This window comes from Patella vulgata, chromosome 7 (genome assembly GCF_932274485.2).
Source record: "Patella vulgata chromosome 7, xgPatVulg1.2, whole genome shotgun sequence".
Taxonomy (NCBI): domain Eukaryota; kingdom Metazoa; phylum Mollusca; class Gastropoda; family Patellidae; genus Patella; species Patella vulgata.
The window spans coordinates 25998954-26023707 of NC_065885.2; the positions used below are offsets into that span (position 1 = coordinate 25998954).

Genomic DNA, 24754 nt, shown 5'->3' on the forward strand with positions numbered 1-24754 from the left:
CACACAAAATGGAATCATATGTTTTGATCATTCCTCGCAATAAAACAGTAAGACAAGCAAACACACTGTACTAAGTCAGATAAACGCCTTGTTTTAACGATATTCTACAGGGCTAATTTCTTATAAAGATTCTAAATCAAGTGCAACAAACACCACGTGACTGTCATGTGATACTTTAAAATGTCCTTAAAAATTGTGAAATCCTGCGTGTGATTGTGACCGGTCTTTGGTTTTTAGTTAAACCTACATTTAAAATCCAAAACCCAATGAACGGTTTGCACACGGATTACGTTAATTTTTTTTAATGAGATGGAAAAACTGCAGTATGCACCATTTAGTTGTGGGCTTGATGCTGGGTTTTGGCAAAAACTTTCTGAGAAAAAACTGAATGAATATGCACTCGATGAGACTCCCAGAGTTATTAGAGGTTTTTATTTTAATGGTAAGTAACTGAATACAATAACATCTCCTGCGAGGTCTACAATTATAATCATTATAGTATGTTGACCCAGCTACTTTTGACTTCCCCTAGTAACCCAAACCCTAACCAAGGCTAACCCTAAGTAGCCGAATCAACGTAGGCCTACTACTGCGCCAATTGAATTGGGGTCCAAAAAACAGTAGGCCCTATCAGTTTCTTCTTTATGGGGATCCAAAAAAACAGTATCAGTATCAGATTCTTCTTTATGGGGCATTTAGCAATTGATATACATACACTCAAAGCCATTAAAAACGCAATGCCAAATTCAAAGTTTATTTACTGCAACAACTTTTAACAAATGTACATAACAATTGACAAAATCGAGATAACAAGCATCTGTGGATAATTTCATGAAAGAATTCACTACAAATGCACAAAACTGAAATGTCAGAGAACCATGAAACTAAGCAGGGGTCAGTTGAAGTCAATATCGGGTATGTCCACCCTGAGCTAATACACATGCCTGAAGTCGCTTTGGCATGGACTGGACTGGCACAGATGTCTCACTACACGCTGTGGGATTGTTTGCCAATGATTTTGGAGTGCCTGTGCCAACTCTACAACAGTTTGTGGTGGTACGGCTTGAGTTCGATTGGGTTCATGTCGGGAGACATAGCGGGCCAATCCATAACAAGGACATGATGATTGTTCAGAAAGTCTCTTGTCAACCTGGCAGTGTGGTGTCGGACGTTGTCATACTGGAAAACCTTCTGTCGACGGACACCATGTTGAGCCAGCAATGGAAGCAACACTGGACAAAGGATGGTCTCAACATAATGTTGAGTGTTGAGATTGCCTTGGACCTCCATCAGCTGGGACCAGAATTTTACGTTGATACTGATAGCGGTGAAACCATGACGCCACCTCTCCTGAAATGATCCCTTTCTAGCACACAGTTACGAGCAAAGCGTTCATGTCTATGTCGGTAGATACGGTGACGTCCATCAGGAAAACTGAGGTTGAATCGGGATTCACCCGAGAAGATGACATTTTGTCATGGTGTGTTGTGCAGATACCCCTGATTTGCGGCCCGTTGCTGTCTGGCAAGTCGATAACGATGCAAAAGGATTTGACCTTGGTAAGGTTGACGACAGCGTAACCCAAGAGCAGCCAGGCACCTTCGGACTGTTTGAGGGCTAATCTGACTTTGCCGTGTTCCAACAGTTCCCCTGGCAGTAGCAAACTGGAACCAACCTGCTAAGCAGATGCTGTAATCGGTTGTGGCATTCTTGAGCAGCGGCTGTTACAGGTGGCGCTCCAGGTCGGGGTCGATCGGCAACTCTTCCAGTGGCGTGGAAGCGTTGTCTGAGACGATCAATGGTCGATGGGTGGACATTAAAGTGTCTGGCGACGGCTACCTGTGAAGCCCCCTGATCCAGCATGCCAATAGCTCTGTTCCTGTTTTCTTGTGTAAGGCATGGCATTTTTCCGAAGTGATGAATATTGAAATTTTGATCTGTATTTAAAGGGCCAGAGTGCAGGGAAAGCACGTCCAAAACGTGTGATATGAGATTGCTTAAAAACGTGAAAAAGAACAAGTGTTGGTTTGCATGAACAAAGTTCATTACCGAGAACTGATATTGGGTTCAAACCCAGAAATCCACAAAAAGAGACCCATCACAAGTTTCACTTATGTGCCACAGGATAGGAAAGCCCAAGAAAATGTTTACCAAAAATATTTCATGAATTAGGCATTGCATTTTTAATGGCTTTGAGTGTATTATAATAAAAACAATAGCGTAATAATATCAGATGTTTGTATGTATGATTGGTGGGTGGGTGGAGTGATTACATGACATTTCGGTCCTGCGACATTTCAGACTTACAACCTTTCAGACTCAAAGAAATATGGCCTCAATGTTTCAGACACGCGGAGGTGACATTTCAGACTCCGGTAGGTAACATTTTGAACTTGGGAATAAATTGAAAGGAAAGGTTGAACCCAACTGTCAAATCTATTTATAATAAGTCAAAAAGGATTGTATAAAACTAACATGCAGGTAAAATTTACCGTTTGCCATCAAGTACAGCACGTATAGACCTCTAATGAACGGCAATATTTCCAATGTTGAATGTTTATGAAAAGAATGTTGTATTTCTTTATATCTGCAGACCTATCGTGTTTGTATTTTTGATAAAAAAGTAGCTGATGAATTTATTTGAAATACATGTAGGACAATTCAAAACATGAAAGAACATGAAATATATGATTAATAAATCGCTCTACTAAACGATAAAACATTAGTTGCCATTATGGTCCCATAAAGGTAATATATTTTTAAAAAAAGAATAATATGCTGATGAATTTATTTGAAAATGACCTACATAAAAACAAAAGAAAATATTTAAACGACATGCACTGTCCCTAGAAATTTTTAACGATCATCTGTAGGTTGCTTATTGACATGTTTTCCTCAACAAGCTTGCCAAAGATGGCAGTACCAATCGATAAATTAGTGCATACAAAGAAAAGTCTTTTCGGAAAATATTAGAAATGGCAACAATCAAAGCGATAATAATTAAAGCTAATTAACCGATAATCCTGATGTTATTGTAATATGCGCAAAGAAACCTTATGGTTCTTTAATGGATCATGAAACATGCAAGTTATCAATCATCGATAATTGCTGTTGTTGATAACAATTATTGTGTTTCATTTAAGAGACATTTAGGCTTTCACAATTCCGGTTTCCTCCCACTGCTAAAACCCCCTATGTGGAAGCGAATTATTGAAATAAAAATAAAAACCATATGTTAGTCCCGAAATGACCTAGTTTGTGTCAAGTGGACGTTAAATCCCATTTCTCTCTCTCTCTTGCTTTCACAATTATAAAAACATTACCAGTGATCGGTGAATCAAGCTCATTTACTATTTGATAAAAGAAAATCAATTCTGTATTACTAAATATACACAAATTTTCAACAATATTTTATTGTGGAGTTCAGTAGTCACCGATTAAACAAAACAAGACACCACTAGCAGTGGTCTCAACAATCGCTGATCAATTAAATAAAACAAAAGACAACTAACAATGTTGGGTTGTTTGTTTTTGTTTTCCTATTAATGATATATACACACAAATTTTCAACAGTCTTTTATTTATTCATCTGAGCAATAAACCTAGTCTGAAATGTTGCCAGATCAAGTCTCATGAGTCATCAAGTAAGACCGAACTGTCGTCCATTTGATTCCGAAAGGTTATTTGTGTTGAATCCGCAAGGTCATTTCTGTTGAGTCTGAAAAGTTGTTTGTTTTGAGTCCAAAAGATCGCGGGACCGAAATGTTGTGCTACTGGTGTTGATCACAATATGTTGTTGTGTAAAATTTCCTATGAACATATTCTGATATCATAGGCCCACTGCCATCTTTATATTTTGTCTGTGTGGTAACAATAATTGTTTCATTATGTGATTACCTTATTACTTTGTTGCTATTTTCTTAATCACTAGTTGTAACAATGACTGCTTCATAATGCGATTACTTTATTACTTTGTTGCTTTTTTCTTGATCACTATAATTATATGTTTAACTAATGTTTCCAATTTTCAGGAGATCTAGCTAACTTAAACCCTCGAATAGTTTTAGATTATACAGGCTTTGACAGGTAGGTTATTAATAATGTTACATATATATATAATGAATAAAGTGACAAAATACATGCTAAATCTTTCTTTGTCAATATCTGACATCCACCACTTGCAGTGTTTCCTTCAATTAATCTAACTGCTTTATCAATGCATAAGTTTTATGTCTTATTGGTATGAGTAAAGTCAAGTAACCAATCTTCAGGTGGATATTTCATACTATCTGGTTAAATAAATCCAGTGATGTATTTATATGTGATTATCACTCATGTTTTTATATAAAATATCTATGACTTATCTCGTTTTAATTTCTTAACATTGTAATTGATTGGTTGTTCAAGCATTTGTTAATCAATTGTAATTTGACAAAGAAAATGCCATTCAGTCAAGCAAGGTCTACGTTGATGTTTCAAAGAAAAGTGATCAAAGAAGATGATCTTGAAGTTGGACAAGAAATCACCTGACAGGTAGTAGTCCTCTTCAGACATTTACAATGATAGCAATTACTTGTTCAAACCAAATGCCTGATAAATACTATTCTTTTCTTGCAGGCAGTTTAAAACACCCCCAAGATGCTTTCTATCTATTGGAACTCTTTACCTGAAAAATACTTTAGACAACTTTAAAGAATGTGACAAGAAGTTAATTATAGACCAAGTTGCTGAACAGGTATGTCATTTATTCATACTCAATAAATGCAAAATGTAAATATTAATAATACTTTGGTATACATTTTGTACCACTATCATTTTCAGTTATTTTTTAATGAGCATGTTCATTTTCAGTTGGACTTTTTATTAATAATTATATATAATGCTTTCATACCTAATCCAAATATTTATTTCTTTTGCTTAGATCTGGCAGGATATCAAGGATCTAAAAGCCGTTGAAGATCCATCCCTGTTGTCTCGTTTTGTTTTGCTCTCATTTGCCGTAAGTATCATCAGTTTCTTTTTGCTAATATCTGACAATATAAGAGAACTGGACAAAGTAATACTGACAATGCAAATTAAAAAAATATATATATCTGCACAAAGTTACCAAATCTAATATCAAATGTCAGAACAAAGTCAAAGCTGTTGTTTATGCGAACTTAAAACACAGTAAATACAGTTAAATTTATAGATATGTGCATAAAAATTTATTTATAAATTGAAAAGAATGCCGAAAATGTCTTAAAAAAGAAATTTGTATAATCTGAAGCAAATTATGCAAAAAATGGAATGGCAACATTTTGAAAGGAGACCTTAACATTCCTCTAAAAGATTATTCTAATCTTTTATGGTTAAAAGTCTTGCCAATTTTATCAGCTCTTCCAGTATAAAATATTTCTATTAGCTTTTATGTCCGATTGTTCACAACTAAAAAGAGATATAAGATCTTGAAAGAAAATGGCTATAATAAGCTTGTCCTATATTATTTATATCTGTCCCTGTAAAACTGTTTTATCAATCTGAAAGATACTGAATAGTTGTGTTTTTAATCTTTAGAAAATAATGTGATCTTTTTGAGTTGTTAACAACGGAAATTTACCATTTTATGTGAATGATTTCAGGATTTAAAGAAATATCATTATTACTACTGGTTTGCGTTTCCTGCTCTTATATATGATGTAAATTTACTATCAAAACCCACTTCATTAAAAGATTCTCTTTCCACAGAACAGGTAAATATAAACTTTTAGTTTTTTGAAGGTTTAATAGTTCATTAAATTCATTGCTGAAAAATATTTTTCTGTTTTCATTTTCATGACAATGTATTGTCTTAAGGTAGTGTTACAGCAGAATTTGCATTATTTTCATTTGTGGTATATCTGAGTCTGTATTTTTTAATGTTATAATCTACACCAATCCTCAGCATGTCAATTCCTCCAGCTTCCAGAAGTATTGAGTATTGGGGAGCAATAATGCGATAAATCTGAATGCAAGAGAATCAACACAACTGAAAGACGGATTGGGAGGGAAAAATCAACTAAAAAGAGGGACATAGTGTGCATATCCACCCGTACAACTAACTACCGCTCTTGCTGTCTTAATGAAGAATGAGTTCAATACATCATACTATGTCATCATCGGAAATGTCACGTGAGGATCTACACCAATCCTCACCATGTCAGTTCCTCCAGCTTCCAGAAGTATAAAGTATTGAGGAGTAATATTGCGATAAAGTATTCTATCTCCCGAACCCCCTTCAAACACATTAGGCCAGCATAACATTACCCTTTATTCCCAATACTCAAAACAAAACTATCAAAATATCACAAAAATCTCTTTATTCCATCGCAAATAAATCAAGAATAATTAAATAATTATAAATGTAACTGAAATAATCTTTGTTAAGTAACACTTGTTCAGCTGTCGAGTGTAAGTCAGGTGATGAGGGAGCACTGTCCCCAGTGTAATCCACTCTGGCTTAGTTTTGACTGAAATCAAAGTAGGGCCGAAAGTACGACTTCTCTCCCATTCTGGTAGAAATAAACACAGATACTGTAAACACTTCCCTGAAGTGATAATAAATTTCATTCTATAAAACATTTGAAAATGTCACGTGAGGATCCTTGTCCTTTTCTTAGATTAGTTTATCTACAATCAAGGTCATATGGTTGATGAAGTCGCCATTACTTCTTGTTTTAATGTTGAACGTTAATTCTTTTTTGCCCTGTAGTTCCTCACAAGATGTTAGTAAGCTTTTAATGATTATATTTTAGGAACCATCAAAATGCCATCATTTTATCTATTCTGAACCTTCACCATCAAAACCATTATCACATCACATCTTGAATAATGTAACATCATCATGATTAATTAAAGCCATCATCATCATGATTACATCATCATAATCACCACCATCTTCGTTAGCATGAATATTTGTACTACTCTACTCTAATCTGACGATTTGTGTTTTAACTGTTATAATGAACGATTTGATATTAACAACGAACGATTTAATTTAACGATAACTGCTTAACGATTAGTGCATTATATTTACGCATCTTATTAACGTATTGTATTAACGTCTTGTATTAACGTCTTGTATAAACGTAACGTATTGTATTAACGATTGATGTGTATTCTATGAGAGGAACTTGTAAGTTGTAATAAATGTTAACGATTTTGTGACAATATCTTCTGTTCTTAAATTGAAACGCACTGGAAAATTTAATACAGGGAACTTGTGGCAATAGGCAGTATTCACCAATCTTATTTTGACTATAGTTTTGTACAGTTTTTGTTAATTTTAAAGCGACGTTATAGAAGATTAGATAAAGAGCTGACAGTTCTCGCTATAATAGTTAAAAAATATATAATGTAAAGGGAGTATGCTGAAACTTTCAGTCAAATTACTTCGCTCTGAGCCGAGAAAATTTCATTTCAATAACACCGTAGCCTTGATTGTCATTGTTACCATAATAAACAAAGTCTCGATTATCCATTTTTGCAGTTCATCATCAACAGCCGTTGAACCGCAGATCAGATTCAAATCTGTTAAAAATCGGACCCATCAGTTGGCATCGAGAGTTGATTATGGTTAATAAATGTTTAGTTAATGGTCTATATAACATTTAAGGCCTTATTAAAGACCTACAATATTGCATGTTTAAATTTAGAATTATTCCATAATTATTGTATTCTTGATGTAAGAATGAACTGGTGCTTACAAGTGTAGTACTAAAATCATATTCAATAGCCTGTATTTCTTTATCTGGTATTGCTTTTTTTTCAGATAGAAAATTTGGTTAAAAGTTATGATCAATTTCAAGCTCAGTTTACGTCATTTCATGGTTATTTTGTAATCTCTAGCTTAGAGGATGATTTAGCTGTGATAGAACTTATACACACTGATACTCTATTAGCAGCTGGCAAAAAGGTATGTTACTACATGTATACTATTGCTTTTCTTATGAGTATTACCTTTATCAACCTTGATCGATTTCATAATTACATTACTTTAATTAAGTTAGGTTTCCTTCAAGGTAATTAGAAGTGTGTCTCTGGTTGGTCAGCATTAACCAAGTATTGTTTTTTTACATGTATATATTGTCTTGTTATATTTTATCATTGCTTGATAAAGACTAGAGAAGCCTGCTCAGTACTAAGCTGTAATTGTATTCCATAGAATTGTGACCTGTATATTCCAGTTCAATTACTAAATGCCATTGAAACAATTTTTTAATATTGCTGCATGACTCTTGGTTTTTTGTGTATTATTTTTTACTTACTAATTCTAAGATTTCTTAATAGTCATGATGTTGTTGAAAATCTATTAACAAGTTTATTTTGATACAATATACTTATTTAAACCTTAAGAAGTGAAAATTAATGCTATTAATTAACAATTTATATAATTCCTTTCGCACATAAATTCATTTTGTGGTCTAAGGGGAGATAATAGGTAATTGGAAGAGTTATCCATTTAATAAGTATCTTTGTTCTCATAACATATTTTAATGAGCTTCAACAAGTTTTTTATCAAATTAAAATCCTGATTATACAAAAATAAATCATACTAGTTTTTGGTTTAAGAAATTATGAACAGTATCCTTATAGTAAATAATCCCCAATACTAATTATGTACAGAGAATGTTCAACGTTCAAATTTGTTTTTGTTCCTTTTATTGCCATCTTAATTGAAGATTAATCTTGTACATTAAATATCTTTTCATATTTTAGGTAACATTTGTATTTTGTGATCCATGTACACTAGAAAATCATCCAGGCTGGCCCTTGAGAAATTTTCTTGTGTTAATTGCCAATAAATGGTATGTAGCCTACAATTATATTATTCAACTGATCTGTCAATAAAGTTAAATGTAGCATACACATGCTCTCAGCTTCTTTTGAATCAACAATATATCTGATTGTTTTATCTCTGTATTTCTTTTTTAAATTAGATAATGTATTTTTTTTTTTAGGGGAAATAAAATGGAATCAGTCAATGTGCTTTGTTTTCGGGATCGTTCACGAGATGGTGTTCGTGATGTCTCTCATAGTCTACTATTAAACATCAAATTAGAGAAATTAAATGACCAAGGTAAGAATATGTTTGGAGTAGTGGATTCCCGCCCATCGGAGCAAACTTCATATCTATGTAAAGTGCCAAAATGGAGTTGTGGGGCTTGTTCCCACAATAGTTTTTAAACTAATGAACACATATTTGTAAATTTTGTGACTAATGTAATGAACACATGTTTGCAAATCATTTGGAGCCCTGGGAGGGAATCTTCTTCTGAGTTTAAAATGAATTCAATGATGACATGTACTACTGAAGCCAAATAATTCTGTTCACAATTTATGATGTAAACAGTGATATATAATCAAAAACTGTTCTAAACATTTTAAATCTTTTATCCAAAAAGTTAAAGTCACACATATTTGTTTCATCGATTAAATAATTAAAGTGGTTCAGAAATGAAAGTAACTAGATATTTTTAAATCTAGTCACAATTAAACAAATATCTCTAAATGTATTTCCATTTTTGATCATAAGCCATGTCCTGACCTGTCTAAACTACCATTCTATCCATTGTATTTTCAGTTTGTCCAAAATGTGTAGGTTGGGAAAAGAATGAAAGACAGAAGTTGGGACCAAGAATGGTTAACCTAAGTTCAACCATGGATCCTACCAGGTACATTGTTATTTCTAAAACAGGCTTTATCTTAATAACTTTGAAGTTGCTCTATGTTTTTCAAAAGCTCAGTGTGTTCTAAAATGTTGATTTGGTTAATTCCTGAAAAATGCTGTCATTTAAAACTATTTTAAAAATGTGCTTTGTGGTCTAAGGGAAGATAATAGGTAATAGGAAGAGTTACCTAATTCCCCACAAAATGAAAATTCTTTTTATCTGATAGCAAAATGGTCAACTTGTGTTTGTTTTTTGTTTTTCGTATACTGGAAGTCTCTTAATTAATAAGCAAACTTAAGCCTGGCAAACACTATGCGCTGACATAGGTGATTTCTGTCGTCGACAATGAAAAATCTGAAACTTGCCTAGTATGCACACCCGGTCAATAGCAATTTTTCGTTGCTACAACAAATCGCGTAATGTGCTTACCCCAGTGACAAGTTAAGCAACAACCAAGGAAATCAAATCATATTAAACCAATCATATTTGGTTATTTTCCTCATGTGATATAAGCACACAACAGGTTTCTCTGATTTTTCGTCTGTTGCATATAAAAGTGGCTCAGGTACTTTGAATTAGGCCAGACTGACTTATTACATGTTTCGGACCTTCGGTCGAAGCACATATTGTTTTCGTAAGAGTTTTTATTATTATTATTTATTTTTTTTTTTTGCCGATTTTAGTCAGAAGTTGCAGCCAAAACTGTGCATGGTGCAAACATTCTGCCAACGTAGATAATGTCGGACTCCGTGCAACTAAATATTAAATATAAATTGGGTCATTTTTGACAAACTGGAAGTGTTTTACGGATGGGACAAAAAATAATCTCAGATTGCGCATCTTCGGGTTTTCATTTTTGGATTCTTTGGACAAATCCCATGTAGGCTCAGACTGAAGTTTTTTCGAAATTTGGAAGTTCAGTCTATTAGATTTAACATCAAAGATTTGTGAAAGATTTCTTCATCATTTTTTTTGACAATTAAGATGGCGTATCTCCGTCACTATTTGAGGTATCAAGTTGAAACTTGGTGGGAATAAGGAACACATCAAGGCCTTTAAAATGGCATATTCATTTTTTTGTGACTGCTTCCGAAAACTTTCGGAAATTTCCAAGTCCTTCCGATTTTTCCCAAACATGAATAGTTCTCTCCATTTTAAAAATATCTTTCATTTTCAGAGACCTTGCTCAATAAGATTTTCAACCGTTTAGCTGCCATATTGGATTTTAGAAAAAACCATCAAATCGATATTCAGCTATCATTTTGATTACGATTTTCGAAAACTTTTTTTTGTTTTGATTATTGACGTGGCAAGGCGTGACCTGACATACCGAAACACGTCAGTACTCTTTGGAGTTCTAGTTGAAATTAAGTTTGCAATTCAGGCACTAATTATAAACGTGAGAACTATAAATTTCATTTTGTTAGACTATTGTAAGAAAAGAAACATGTCAATACATATGGTAGGCCTAGTGGACTGTTCTGTCTATATAACAATCCTACGTAACCAACGCTCAAAAACTAAATCATAGCTAGCAGTTTTTTTACTTCTCTGTAGGTAGGGTGGGTCTGTTCCGATTGTATAGCAATATACCCAATAATTATATAGGCCAAGGATTCAAAGCTGGTAATTAGAGATAGCGTTGTTTTTCCCTTGCCTGTATTGAGAAAACAAATAGTGACAGCCAATCACTCTCCTGGCCTTATTGATTCTATCATCTTGGTTGTTTTGTTTGATAATGAGAGGGCTAAGTATATTTAGGATACTTTGGAACATTTCTGGGCTCATGTTCATATAGCATATTTTCAATATATACAAGAGTTGCCCAATTTAGTCTTGTTAATTAGTACTAAGGTGACTACCCTGCCACCTGATCATAATGCACAAAAACAATATTAATTGAAGTATTCGATGCACTGATGACGAAAATGCATTTTGAGGTGTCACCTACCACAACATTTTCTGTATTTTCTCAGTAATGGGCTTGTTTTCTGACAATGTGTACAACTTTATGCTAAACCTCAACGTAAGCAATTCTTTTTTATAATTTTGAAAATCAAGAAAGTCTCCGAAAGGCCCATGAGAGATAATTTACTTAAATGTGAATGTTGCCAAAAGAACCATAAAATTGACTTTGTGGTCTAAGGGGAGATAATAGGTAATTGTAAGAGTTATCCTTATTCTAATAATTATTTTTGTCAAATAAGACAAAAGATCAATCTAAGTATTTTAGAATTGATGAATATCCTCAATAAGAAATCAGCATTTATTTCTTTTCTCTTTTCTTTTTTTATTTATATTTGACCATGTTGAAGAATGATTAAACGTTTCTTTGAAGACATTAAATTAGTTATTAGATGCATAGTAAAGAAATTAATGCTTACAATTAAAAAAAATTTACAGATGTTTATGGGGGTATTTCTTCAGGTTATGTGAATCTGCAGTTGATCTTAATCTTAAACTTATGAGATGGCGTCTGCTACCAGATCTTAATCTTGAAAAAATTGGTTCCACAAAATGTCTGTTATTAGGATCCGGCACTTTAGGCTGTAATGTAGCAAGATGTCTGATGGTAAGAATGAGAATGTTATCAGATGATTTACCCAATTAGATATGATTTATAAATTTAGAAAGACCAACACAATGTAACATTGTAATTTTTGAGTCTATCTGGGAGTCATTTCTGTGATTTGAATAACACCAGTCTTTACACCCCCCACCCCCAACTTTCATTGAGGAAGATTATTTCTTTGCAGCTATCTTTATATTAAGATTTTATTTGTTTTATTATATTTTCCCTGCTTTGAGGCATTAAAATGTTTTTTCGACATTCAACGCTAATTTCTGAGCACAAATGTTCAGTGCTAATTTCTGAGCATAAATGTTCAGCGCTAATTTCTGAGCATAAATGTTCAGTGCTAATTTCTGAGCACAAATGTTCAGTGCTACATAATGAGCACAAATGATAGGATATTTATGGATTGTTCTTTCATGATTTCAGGGTTGGGGTGTACGTAATATTACTTTGGTAGATAACTCAAGAGTGTCTTATTCTAATCCAGTACGTCAGTCATTATTTGTATTTGAAGATTGTTTGAATGGCGGGAAACCGAAAGCTGAAGCAGCAGCAGACTCTATGAAGACAATATTTCCTGGTGTGGTAAGACATGCATGTCTTCTACAATTTCTGAACTTGTAATAATCTGACATTTCGTGATTTTTTTGTTAATTATTTTCCTTGAAAAGACATCAACTAACTGATCCGTGTTTAATTAAGATTAGTCTTATTTCATATTGAATGATAATATTGTAAATATTTTTGGTATTTTGAATTTGGTTGCTAATTGGAATTAAAAATTTGTCATTACGATTTGTATGCAGTAACGAACAATAAAGCCCACTTTTCTATATCTAATTCAGAACTCTCTAGGATTGTCTTTGACCATTCCTATGCCTGGACATTCCATTACAGGTAAAGTGTATATTAAGTATAAATTCCTATACAAGTATATAACAGTTTATGGAGTCTTTGAATATCCCTACCGTTGTTCTGGACCCTATTTTATTACAGACCCAGAACTATACGCCACCCCTGGATCCATTTGAGTTCATTTATTAGTTCATTTATGATCTACAATGCCTGTGTCTTTGTTTTGACTGTTTATCTTCTGGGTTTCTAGTTTATTGTTTGATATGGTGTCGAAATCCTGGATTTACGATTGTGAGGGAACTGAAATGAAATAAAATAAAATGAAGTTTCAATGTCCTACTGATCTGCTCCAACTAGGCTAATGAAGACAGCTATTGAGAGGGAACTAACTATATCTTTGTTAGCTTTATTAAATGTGGATCTATTTATTTTCTTCTAGAATCAGCGTTGAAACAAACTGAAAGAGATGTTCAAGTTTTAGAAGAATTAATAGAGAATCATGATGCTGTATTTTTATTAATGGATACCAGAGAGAGTCGTTGGCTACCAACATTAATAGCTGCCGCCAAAAAAAAGGTCAGAAACAACTGCTATCAAAAGTATTTCCATTATGATTGGTAGGATAATAGACAGTGCAAAACAACTACCCATCAGAATTCAGGATTATAACAAATAATAAACAAACTCATTAGTAATCATTGATTGCAGATTTTGCTATTGATTAAATCCTCATATTGATGGTCAATTTTAAAAAATATTATATTTGTGCTCTTAGATGAATGGATATACATATAGATGCATAATTTATTCAATTATTTAAATTAAATCCCAGTAAAAATTATAAATTGGAAATTCTGGTAAAATTGCTATTTGTGGTCTTTCAGTAAATAAATTGAACTGAAAGTTAATACTTGTTTTATTTTTACTGCATCTGAATTAACATTAGCGATATGTTTAATGCAACATCATTGTGAATTAATCAGAACAAGTTCAACTCCATGGTTTCTAGTGATTTTTTGTACTTCATCTTTTTCCCTTATAGATTGTGATAAATGCTGCTTTGGGTTTTGATACATTCCTTGTTTTACGCCATGGTTTTAAATCAACAGAAGTAAAGAAATCTGAGTTTAAGTTTGGAGGAGTTATCTCTGGGGAAAATCTGGGCTGTTATTTTTGTAATGATGTGGTGGCCCCTGGTGATGTAGGTACACAAGTTTAAAAAAAAATAGTAGGTCATTTCTAGATATTTCTGAATGCAAAGATTTTGCATTCAGTCAAAGTGCACAGTAGTGTATACCCTTGTTATGATCATTTTACTTTTTCCTAAAATAGAAACAATTCTGAATTTAATTCTTTTGGAAAATGCATTGTATAAAATAAGATGGAAATAATATATTTAAGCTCTTTCAGATAATTATTATTTTGCTTAATCCAATTAGATGCAGATAAATGTGTAATGACAGAAAAAATACTGTTAACAATATGTTAAATCCTCGGGTGTTACACACATAGACAGTAGATCTAGAAAATTTGATCTAAACTGTCTGTGTTATCTACTGTCAAGTTTTTATACTCTTCAAAAAAAGTAGGGGATATTGAAATGCAAATACCTATACAGGTTGTGATATGATAAATAGTGATGGACACTTGACATGCTTTGAGAGTATGTTCACAGAGGAAGAACTTATCGCCCCAACAGAACCACGGAGCTGCACATGCAACACGCAATAGCGCCATACACGTGGGAGGGGTTTATTGTCAAATTTAAATTTGACACTTCAAGTAAGGGTTGATGAAAACTGCTGCGTGCTGGTTAATCTATCCATGTTTGCTTTCCTATCGGTTCTTGCATAAGATTTACTGTTTAGCGTATCTTTGCTTAAGTGTGTTACGTTTTAATCGGGAGACGTGTTCGTCGAAGTCAACGTCAACCGACAGCACTGCAAGAATTGGCCATGGCACTGAAAGAGGAGTGGGTCAGATTGCCCCAAATCGTGATTGGACGGTTGATTAGGAGTATGCCACGACGAATTGCTGAATGTCTGAGGATTGGTGGAGCAATTACTCATTAAGACAAAAATCAAAAATGTCCATTTTCACTTTTGACAGTGTATCTCTTTGTGAGTGAAATGGGGCCATCAGATAAACCGCCCATATGAACTGTTTATGTTCATGTGTAGGCAATTGGCCTGTTATTAACTTACACTGGTTACCTCTAATCGAAACAGCAGTGCATTTCCACAGTTTTGTATTGTTTCTGAATATCCCCTACTTTTTTTTAAGAGTATATATAGGTTATATGATTATTGTTATTTTTAGTCTACAAGAGATAGAACATTAGATCAACAATGTACTGTAACAAGACCAGGTATATCTATGATGGGGGCTGCATTAGCAGTTGAATTATTGGTATCAATCTTGCAACATCCTTTAGGGTAAAATATCTTTTTTACATGATAATTATTTCTTTTTGATACTGGATGTAATTTAGTATGTCTTTTGGGAAGGTGGGGGCAGGGAGCACTAAAATAATTGGGATTCCTTAGTAGTATATGTGGCCACCATCATAATTTTACCTTTATTTACCATATACAACCCTTCTTAATCGATTAAAAAATGGGTGGCAATATTGCTGATATCAGCTACGATAGGGTTACTGCCACTGTGGGCAGTTTGGCCAAGATTTGGTGTTTTAGACTATCACTTTAGACTTTGATTATTTGTGGTTTGAGATGACATAAAACATACTTAATAATTGAAAATTGAAAAACTACTAACAGCAGTGTAAATGATTTTTGTTATAGAGCTAAAGCTCCAGCAGATACATCGGCCAGTGATGACAGCATGTTTACTGTGAAAGATACAGAATGTTCACTTGGTATAGTACCACATCAGGTGTGCACAATATTTAAAAATATGTGTGTCTTTTTTTTTTTTTAACTCTTTTTAAAACTTACATTTACGCAAATTTAAATGCATTTTCAAATCCATGCACTGTTTATACCTTTTGAAGTTTTATTTAGTGTTGTAAATTAGTATTTGTTTTATTTTATATATAAGTATGTATACATTTTGAAAGATATTTACTATAAATATATTTATATTGTCTCTTACAGATGAGAGGATTTTTATCCAAGTTTTCAAATGTTCTTCCAGCTTGTCAAGCTTTTGATAAATGTACTGCTTGTTCTGAGAAGGTAAGTAAAGTTATTTAAATCAGTGAGGAATCATATTTCAACACAAAAAATTCATATATATTATGTTATTTTTAAGACAAATTATAAATAATTCATCGTTCTGTGGATGGAGAAAAAAAAAAGCATTATACAGTGTAGGGGGAGACAACTGGGGTAATTATCTCCCTTGCACTGTAAATCTGTATTTTTCTGTCTTTTCATTCAAGGTAATGGAGAGTTATAAACAAGAGGGCTTCCAGTTTCTCTTAAAAGTTTTTAATGAGCCTTCCTATTTAGAGAACCTGACAGGTTTAACAGCCATGCACCAAGAAACAGTAGAGGCTGAGGTAGGATTAGTCTACAATATTTCAAGTGACATTAAGAAATAAATTGGCCTTGTCTTTGATATTGGAGGGATTACTGTTTCTTTAACAGTTCTACTAGTTTTAACAATAATATTTTCATTCTTAAAGATTATGCGGTCTTGAACTATTTTTTGGTGCGTTTTTTCAGTGGTTTCTTGCATTGTAAGCAGTTATAGTAATGAATGAAATGGCTAAACCTCTTTTTCTATCTTCATTAGCCCAGTATCTAAAATAATACATCTTCATTAGCCCAGTATCCAAAATAACACATCAGACCAACCCAATTCAGTACTTTTTTTGACCAAGAGGTTTAGCTGCTTCAAATTTACTGATCAAATTTGCAAAGTTATAACTTATGAGGTGGGAATATGACATGATACACAATTATAGCAGTCATATCAAATTTTATTAACATGACTTTCCTTCATGTTTGTAGTTAGGTGTTTGTGCATTTCTAAATACTGATTTTAACTTCATTACTTATGGTTTTCAGGTGTGGGATATGAGTGATGATGAAGAACTAACAAGTATAGACTTAACCAGTGTAGATCTTTCCAGCATAGATACAAAAACAATAGAAAAATTATAGATCTATAATTTATTTATACACGTGTATATTCACTTATGATGGATTCATTTCACTTTATTTTAATTTTATACAGTAAGAGTAATCAATAACATTTGTTATGTATTTGTATAAGCAGATCGTATCTACTAATGAATTCTGACTGGAGAACTAACTCAAGAATTTTTAATGTTTATGAGTTGACGTGATGGTTACTATCTATAGTAATTACTTACAGTAGACAGTTGATTTTCACTATTGTACAGAATTACCTTAGAAAACTAATTAATTGTAGAAACTAAAACAAAAAATCAATAAAACCTGCGATCTACATTTTAAGTTAAAAAAATGTTTAAATGTAAAACAATTACACCAGCTTTTTAATTCCAAAACACTGGGAGTTGTATTATTTAAATATTATGTTTGACGACACTTTTGAATTACCTGTGAAACTATCCATAAATTTGTTACGTTATAGAATAGAAAGTGTCTGGTAATATGTGGCACTTTAAATATTACATTTATTTCTTGTTCTACAGTAACATCCAACAGAAAACTTTGCCTCTGACAGATTAACTTACTGGTTTGAAGCCTAAATTCAGATCTATAAAAATGATTCCAATGTTTATAGAAATAATTTATTAAAATTATCCATCAAATTTGTGGATAAATATTTAAAATAATCTTTTATCTAGAACTATATACAAAACACCTTCAGCCAAACTTAGCAGCACCAGTTCGCTGTCATTATAGCTATCTGACTAAAAAATTTTCAGTATTTAAGCTGTTAAGTTTTATTTACTTTACATTTGATTTATTTTCAGTATTTTAAGTGGCGTCGAATTGCAGTCAAATTCATTCGGCCGAATGAGTGGACATACTAGGCGAATCCTTCACCCGATTAACCAGTTGATTGCATCACCTTCACGTCACATTAAACATGGCAGCGACCATGTCTTCAAACTATCATGTGACTTCTTGATATGAGCGGTGAATTCTACAATCGAGTGAATTCTTCGGTGAAGCGACACTCTAGGCGAATATAATTTGGGCGAATATATCAATGTTTGATTTGGGCGAATATAAATTCAGCCGAATGACAGTGGACACACTAGTCGAATTTCGGCCCCGTTTGATTTGCCTAGTGTTCCAACGCTTAAGCTGTTAAGTTTTTTTACATTACATTGATTAAATTAGGTTTATATCTATATGAAATTACGGATTAGCGAAAATGGAACTAAATTCATTTACCATACAAAAAATTTTGAATCTTTGTTTAATGAGCCTCCAAGTAGTCATATTAATTCTTTTTGTTGTAATTTATGTCACATTGCAATAAATAATTACCTATATCAGATTCAAAGAAGGTATGTAATTACCGGTAAATCAGGATGTTGTATAGTCATTATACATTATTGTGTATGTTATTTGTTAATGGCTTGTAAATATTGCACAAATAAAATATTATACTGTTTAGAAGTGTTCCAAATTAAAGGGTGGGTGGGGAGGCTTCTCAATAGTTGGTGCCAGTAACATAACACAGAGTCAAATTGTGATGCAACCATGTTTCAGCTGTGATCATTGGTGGAGAGATTTTCTTATTCAGTTGATGTGTCGTCTTGAATGGCACTAATTGTGGGAATTGTGATATGCGTAAGCAAACATTATGAAAACATTCATGGTAGAGGCAGATCACCCGCTGTTGAAATTCATGGAAATAGGTGATAATGCCACGATTGAAGCCCATTTATGAAAACATAAAACTGATAAAACTTACAAACTCAAAAATCTACATGTTATGGAGAGAGAGAGAGAGAGAGAGGTTTTAGCTCCACTCACACAAACTAGGTCAATTTGGGACTAACATGGTTCAATTTTATTTCAATAATTGCTTGTGCGTAGGGGTCTTTAGCAGTGGGAGGACCCGGAGAAAACCCACGGGGTTGGACAGGGATCCTACTCCTTGTCACTACAACCGGGGATTCGAAACCATGCCAGTTGACTCAATGACAGGCTTTATGATACAGTGCGCTCGTGCTAACCATTCGGCCATCCAACCCCCCACATGTTATGGAAGCTCAATAATAAGAGACAATAGATTTGAGCTGATATTAGTTTTCATGAATAGGGTCACTGACATTCGAGAAACAAGGAACTGTATTGAACCTATCTGTTCTTTCATTAAAAAGAAAAGCTTAAACAATATATATATATCATGATAAAATTGTTTTATTCTCTGAATTCTCATTTGAAATAATAATCAAATATACATTTATAATAACTATCAAATAACAAGAGAAATACTAAAATCTACAACAGTAATATAGCAAACAAGGTAAGAATTATGGGGTAGGATCTTGTAAAAGGATCATTTATACATAAATTATAAACATATATCTGTGGTATTGATAATAAAGTTAAGATATATCTGTATTAAAGATACATTATGTTAGATTTAGATAAAGAGCTGGCCTTCTTGCTGTAACAGTTCAAAAATAGATAATGCAAAATGAATATATTGAAAATTCATTGTGTGCACTGAATGTAACCACTGTACTGCTTGTTTGAAGCTTAGCCTCACTTCACCATCTTTAGATTAAATCATTAAATGGTTGAACCGTTCTAATCTACTTAAAATCGAACTATCCAATGGCATCATGACTTGATTATGGTCTTATGTTAATAAATGTCTAATAGTTTATATAACATTTAAAGCCTAAATAAAGACCTGTAATAGGCAGATTTAGCTCTTGCATAATGCCTGTTTAAGAAACACTGTCACAGATATTTACAACTTGAAAATCGTGACCAAAAAGCAAGCCCAGTTATTTTTCTCTTTAAATTTAGTGTCCATTTGACTTTAAATCAATAATTATACTGTAGCACAATGTAGTTTTGACTATCTAAAGACAATTTTTTTTTATCTTCAATCCTGGAAAGAAATATTTTACGATATAGAAAATTTAAATTGTGGTTCTGTTTATATCATTGATATTTTGTAGATATGCAAGGAATAGTCTATATTTACTGAGTGAGTCTACAAATCAATGAGAAGTGGTATGAGGTGTTCAATAAAAGTAAGCATATCCTGCCTTGTGAGTTAAAGAATACTTCAGACAAGCAGAGCACTTTCATATTCTAAGAGTAAGAATATGGTATGAAAAGTGAAAAACAATAATAAACCAATACAGATATAATATGGTGCATGTTAACAAAACAAATTGGCCTTAAATATTCAACAGGCAAGAAGTTAAGTAAGGGGTTCAAATTTAGTTTGAAATGGATGATAACCATACTTTTAAGGAGAGTAATATTTTAATAGCGAAAAAGGAAAAACATATAATTTAAAAGCTTTTAATCTTTAATTAGTTACTTAAATTTTATATTAATAACATTAACATATCGTAAAAATATTTTATAAAAAAAGATTATAATTAACAACTAATAAAAACAATGTATTAGTAAGCCAAGATTCAATAGGCAAGAAGTTAAGTACAGGGTTAAATTTTAGATTGCAATGGATAAAGCTTTTAAAATAAAAAAACAAACATATTACAGGAAAAAAACAGTACAGTCCCTAAACACATAACTTTTAACTCTCTTAGTTACTAATATTTTATATTAATAACATTAACACATAGTAAATATTTTTTTATATAAAAAAGATTATATCACTTAGAAATAACTTTGAAATATAGTCTTAACAAACAATAATAACAATGCATTAGTAAAGATTCTTTTCATAATATTTTTTTAAGACTTTGACAGTACATGTATTATAAAATAGAATGTACTATAGTCCTCAACAAACACATATGTGTGTGAAGTGATTGACTAATCCTCTAAACTTTCGAATTGAATGATGCTCTTGATTGTCTTAATCGTTGTCAATCAATGTGAATTTGGGACATGTTAATTACAAAATGTAAGTGCATGAAATGAGAGCAAATAAATCTTTTAAGACAACTGTGCAATAAAATGCATTTTGAAAAATACATCAACAACCCGATTGTCAACAAGCAGCAGTAATTAACGAAGCAATATAAAATCCTTTAATTCTAAATTCATTTGATTTTAAACATAACAGAATGACTGCCCTCAAGTAACCTTAAAAATGTTATCACTGGTTTTGTCTGGAAGCAGCAGAGTTCAAGGCAAGGACAGACGCCAATACTAATCTGTCATTGAATAAACTAAAAAAAAATGATATATATTTTAAAACAGTAAGAAGAGGGGAGGGATAAAAAACACAAAACATCAATTAAATAAATAATTCTGCATTGTCAGATTATATATATGCTATCTGATCTTTATGCACATTACTATTAAGCATCTGCATGCATTTATTATTATATATTCACATATAAGCATGAATAATTATGCGTTAAAAAATAAATAATTCTGCAATAAAAAGAAACAGGTCATTTCATATAAAATTGGGATATTAAAGTCACATTCTTTCATAATAAATAAACTACATGCTATTATGGAATTAAAGGGAAAGATTTGAATATGCATAATTTATATGTGTGATAAGTAATATTTACATTCGGGCAGGAATATTATGATTATTTAATATAAATGACTTCTATATGGTTTCTTTTCTATTAATTTTATTTGCAGTACAGGCTACAAAATGTTTACTTTAAATTGAAAAGTCATTACAGTAGGATTCAGTTTCAATTAAAGGAAAAAGTCAAAGTGTTGCAGATTGTTTATATTGTGGCACAAACTTGATTTCATAATTATGTAGGGTTTTTAATTTCAGTTTCTTTTTATTTCCTTTAAGAAGATTCTACACCTTACAGCAATTTACTAAGGATTTTTTGTTTACCCTGATTTTCTAATTTATTTATGTAAATACTGACTAACTATATAGTTTAAATGGAATTTTATGTCTGTAATTGTATTTGGCAATGAGATACCGTAGTATAAATTTTAATGATAGTAAATGCACATATCTGTGGCTATGATAATTCTTTAAAATGCACATAATTGTGGCTAAGATAATTCTTTAAAGCTTATATGACATGAAGTATATTCAGAAAGTTAATAAATAAACCAACTAACAATTATTGTTCTAAACTATTTCCAATTTTAAAATTCACTCTATTCAACACATTTTAATAAAAACCTTATACAATATTATACCAATTATTTGAATATTACTGCCTTAGTTATGTCATCAGTTTTTGCCTTAGTTATGGAGACAGTTTTATTTTGCACCATTGAACAAATTTAATAAAGATTTTGAAAGAGGTCATTTCATGTGTTAACTACAACTCATTTCTTAAACCTATATCCCAGACTGCCTATTCTATTAGATGATCTCCTGAATATAGAATTTTATTTTACACATAATTATTATCAAACTTGTTGAATGCTTTTTTTTTTTTTGCTTTTTCCATCTGATAATTCTTCAAAATTGCTTAAGGAGAACTGTACATCTGGATGAAGAAATAATATGATTTTTCACAATTTTGAGTAGGGCTGCAACGATGAACCGCGATGTTTTAAAAATCCACGATACACGATATAATCAATGTCCGTATCACGGTTTTGTTATCCAAATAATAATTTCACAAAAATAGACTGATATTCCTTAAAATGCGTAAGTAAGTCCATGAACAAAATAACTTTTTTTACTTTCAGCTAGGGTTAAGGCGTTTTCGACACATGAAGTGGCTTATTATAGCTATTTTGTCAAGATTAAAATATCAGTTTGGTTAAGCAAAGTCGTGCTGGAAATTCAGTTGCGTTCAAATCAAATTACACACCTGAATAATATGCGGAAAAAAACATACAACATATTAATAAATATACACACACACATCAGTAATATGCGATTTGTCATAATATTATGTATGAGAATCGTGATTTGTAGATACTGCATACATTGATCAGCACATTTCAGTGTATATTGATATTTGATATTAAAACCTTTGCAACGTTATTTCCTTTGCTGTTCAGTAATCTGACTGACCTGACACGAGAAATCTTTTCATGATGAATTCACCAAATTCAAGTCGCACTATCGACAAAAGCAATATTGAGATCAAAGTCCCCCATTCCAAGTACAAGTCACATGTATGGGATTTTTAGAATTTCCCGTTAAGCATGACAGTAATAAAATCCATTCACTTGACCGAGAAAACACCAAATTCAAAGTAAATCATAAATGTAGGCCTTTGAATATTCACAGTGAAAGACTTTCAAAATTTAACAGCATTTTTAAAATTCATTTCCTATATCGCGATATTAATCATATCGTAAGCTACGAATTGTGATGCGCATTGTATCATGGCCTGGTGTATCGTTGCAGCCCTACTTTTGAGAGAAATGTTTTAAGTATCATTTACACTGATTTCCGAAATACACTACAAATTCAGTACAGTGGAAATACCTGGATCCTCACAGAACCCATTTTACAAACCAGTGCCACATTTTTAAGTACAGCATGCTGGTGACAGAAACTGGAATTAAAAAAATTCTGTATGTCATAGTGAGGGCTGAGGTGTAATTTTAAGTGTAGATTGACACTGCTGCGTAATATGGTACTGTCTGATGTAAATAGCCATTCTACAACTTCAGGATTGCAGAGCATCTTTACTTGTGAATGAAAAGTTTTTAAACACAGCTTGGTTCAGTGTTTTCAGAAGGTCACTTTGAGTTGGTGTTAACTGAGGTTTCTCTATAGTAAAGTCCATATCAAAATTAGAACTATCACTAGCTGATTTCTGTAAAGAAAGATAAATAAAATGTCATAAAATGACAAAAATCAACTCCACGAGATCTCCCCCGGGTCACTCTTATTCTTTTCTTGTGGATATGTTATTTAATGTCTTATTTCTGTTTTTTTTTGTTTTTTTGTTTTTTCAAACTAAGCGGCATGAAACTTGACTTTAGATCTTTGTCGAGAAAACAGCCTATTTCAGAACATTAATGGAAAGAAATGGGGTGTAATGCCCTACTTTTCTGCACGACTTTTAACGGTTCATGGCTGGAACTTGACAAAGCTCCCTGCAAACCACAGGGTTGGTTTGAGACAGTCGATATTGTTATTCACCATGTAAAAGGATATTACCAGCTGGTTTCAATTGTCTAACGACAATATTAATTATTGATACCAAAGTTTATGGATCACTATAATATTCCTTTATCTTGTACTTGCAACTAACTGTATGGGTTTCTTGTAGACAAGAAAGCATCTACATACTTATGTATAGAAAGAAACATATTGCAAGAAAACTTACAATTTTAGGTTGATATGGAGGTGGAATTTGACGGTTTTCTAACTTTTCCCAATCAATGGTGCGGAAAAATGGTTGGGATCTGATTGGTCCCTGCGCACAGCTAGGCATACCTAACCTAGTAACTGGATTTCTATCAAAAAGCTGAAAGATAAAAGACAAAATTTATGCACTGCTAATGATGAATCTTCTGAATGAATGGTTTTCACAAAAAATGCCAAATGCCTTTCCAATTTCAAGAATAGTTCATAGGTTTTTTCCTATATAAATTCCCTGTGC

General features: G+C 32.4%; 2 protein-coding genes across 6 annotated transcripts in view; one reads left to right on the forward strand and one right to left on the reverse strand.

Moving 5' to 3' along the window:
• Positions 1-181: 181 nt before the first annotated feature.
• On the forward strand, positions 182-18704 carry LOC126827380 (ubiquitin-like modifier-activating enzyme ATG7). Of its 2 annotated transcripts, XM_050556673.1 has the most exons (19): positions 182-442; positions 4032-4086; positions 4618-4735; positions 4922-4999; positions 5622-5732; positions 7790-7933; positions 8737-8825; positions 8979-9097; positions 9602-9692; positions 12117-12261; positions 12691-12849; positions 13110-13161; positions 13559-13695; positions 14162-14320; positions 15439-15554; positions 15924-16014; positions 16236-16316; positions 16523-16642; positions 17154-18704. In XM_050556673.1, exons 1-19 carry the CDS (start codon positions 310-312, stop codon positions 17247-17249), a joined length of 2094 nt encoding a protein of 697 aa, XP_050412630.1. In that variant the 5' UTR covers positions 182-309; the 3' UTR covers positions 17250-18704. The 2 variants fall into 2 exon arrangements, with proteins under 2 accessions (XP_050412630.1, XP_050412631.1); XM_050556674.1 differs by lacking the exons at positions 182-442; positions 4032-4086 and adding an exon at positions 4409-4533.
• Positions 18705-19436: 732 nt separating this feature from the next.
• Positions 19437-24754, reverse strand: part of LOC126827174 (protein kinase C delta type) — a 76297-nt gene continuing 70979 nt past the window's right edge. For all 4 annotated transcript variants that reach the window (XM_050556408.2, XM_050556409.2, XM_050556410.2 and 1 more), the window contains 2 exons: positions 24479-24619; positions 19437-23962 (listed from right to left, as the gene is read on the reverse strand). In XM_050556408.2, coding sequence (XP_050412365.1) covers positions 23813-23962; positions 24479-24619 — 291 coding nt within the window. In that variant the 3' untranslated portion in view covers positions 19437-23812. The remainder of the gene's footprint in view (positions 23963-24478; positions 24620-24754) is intronic.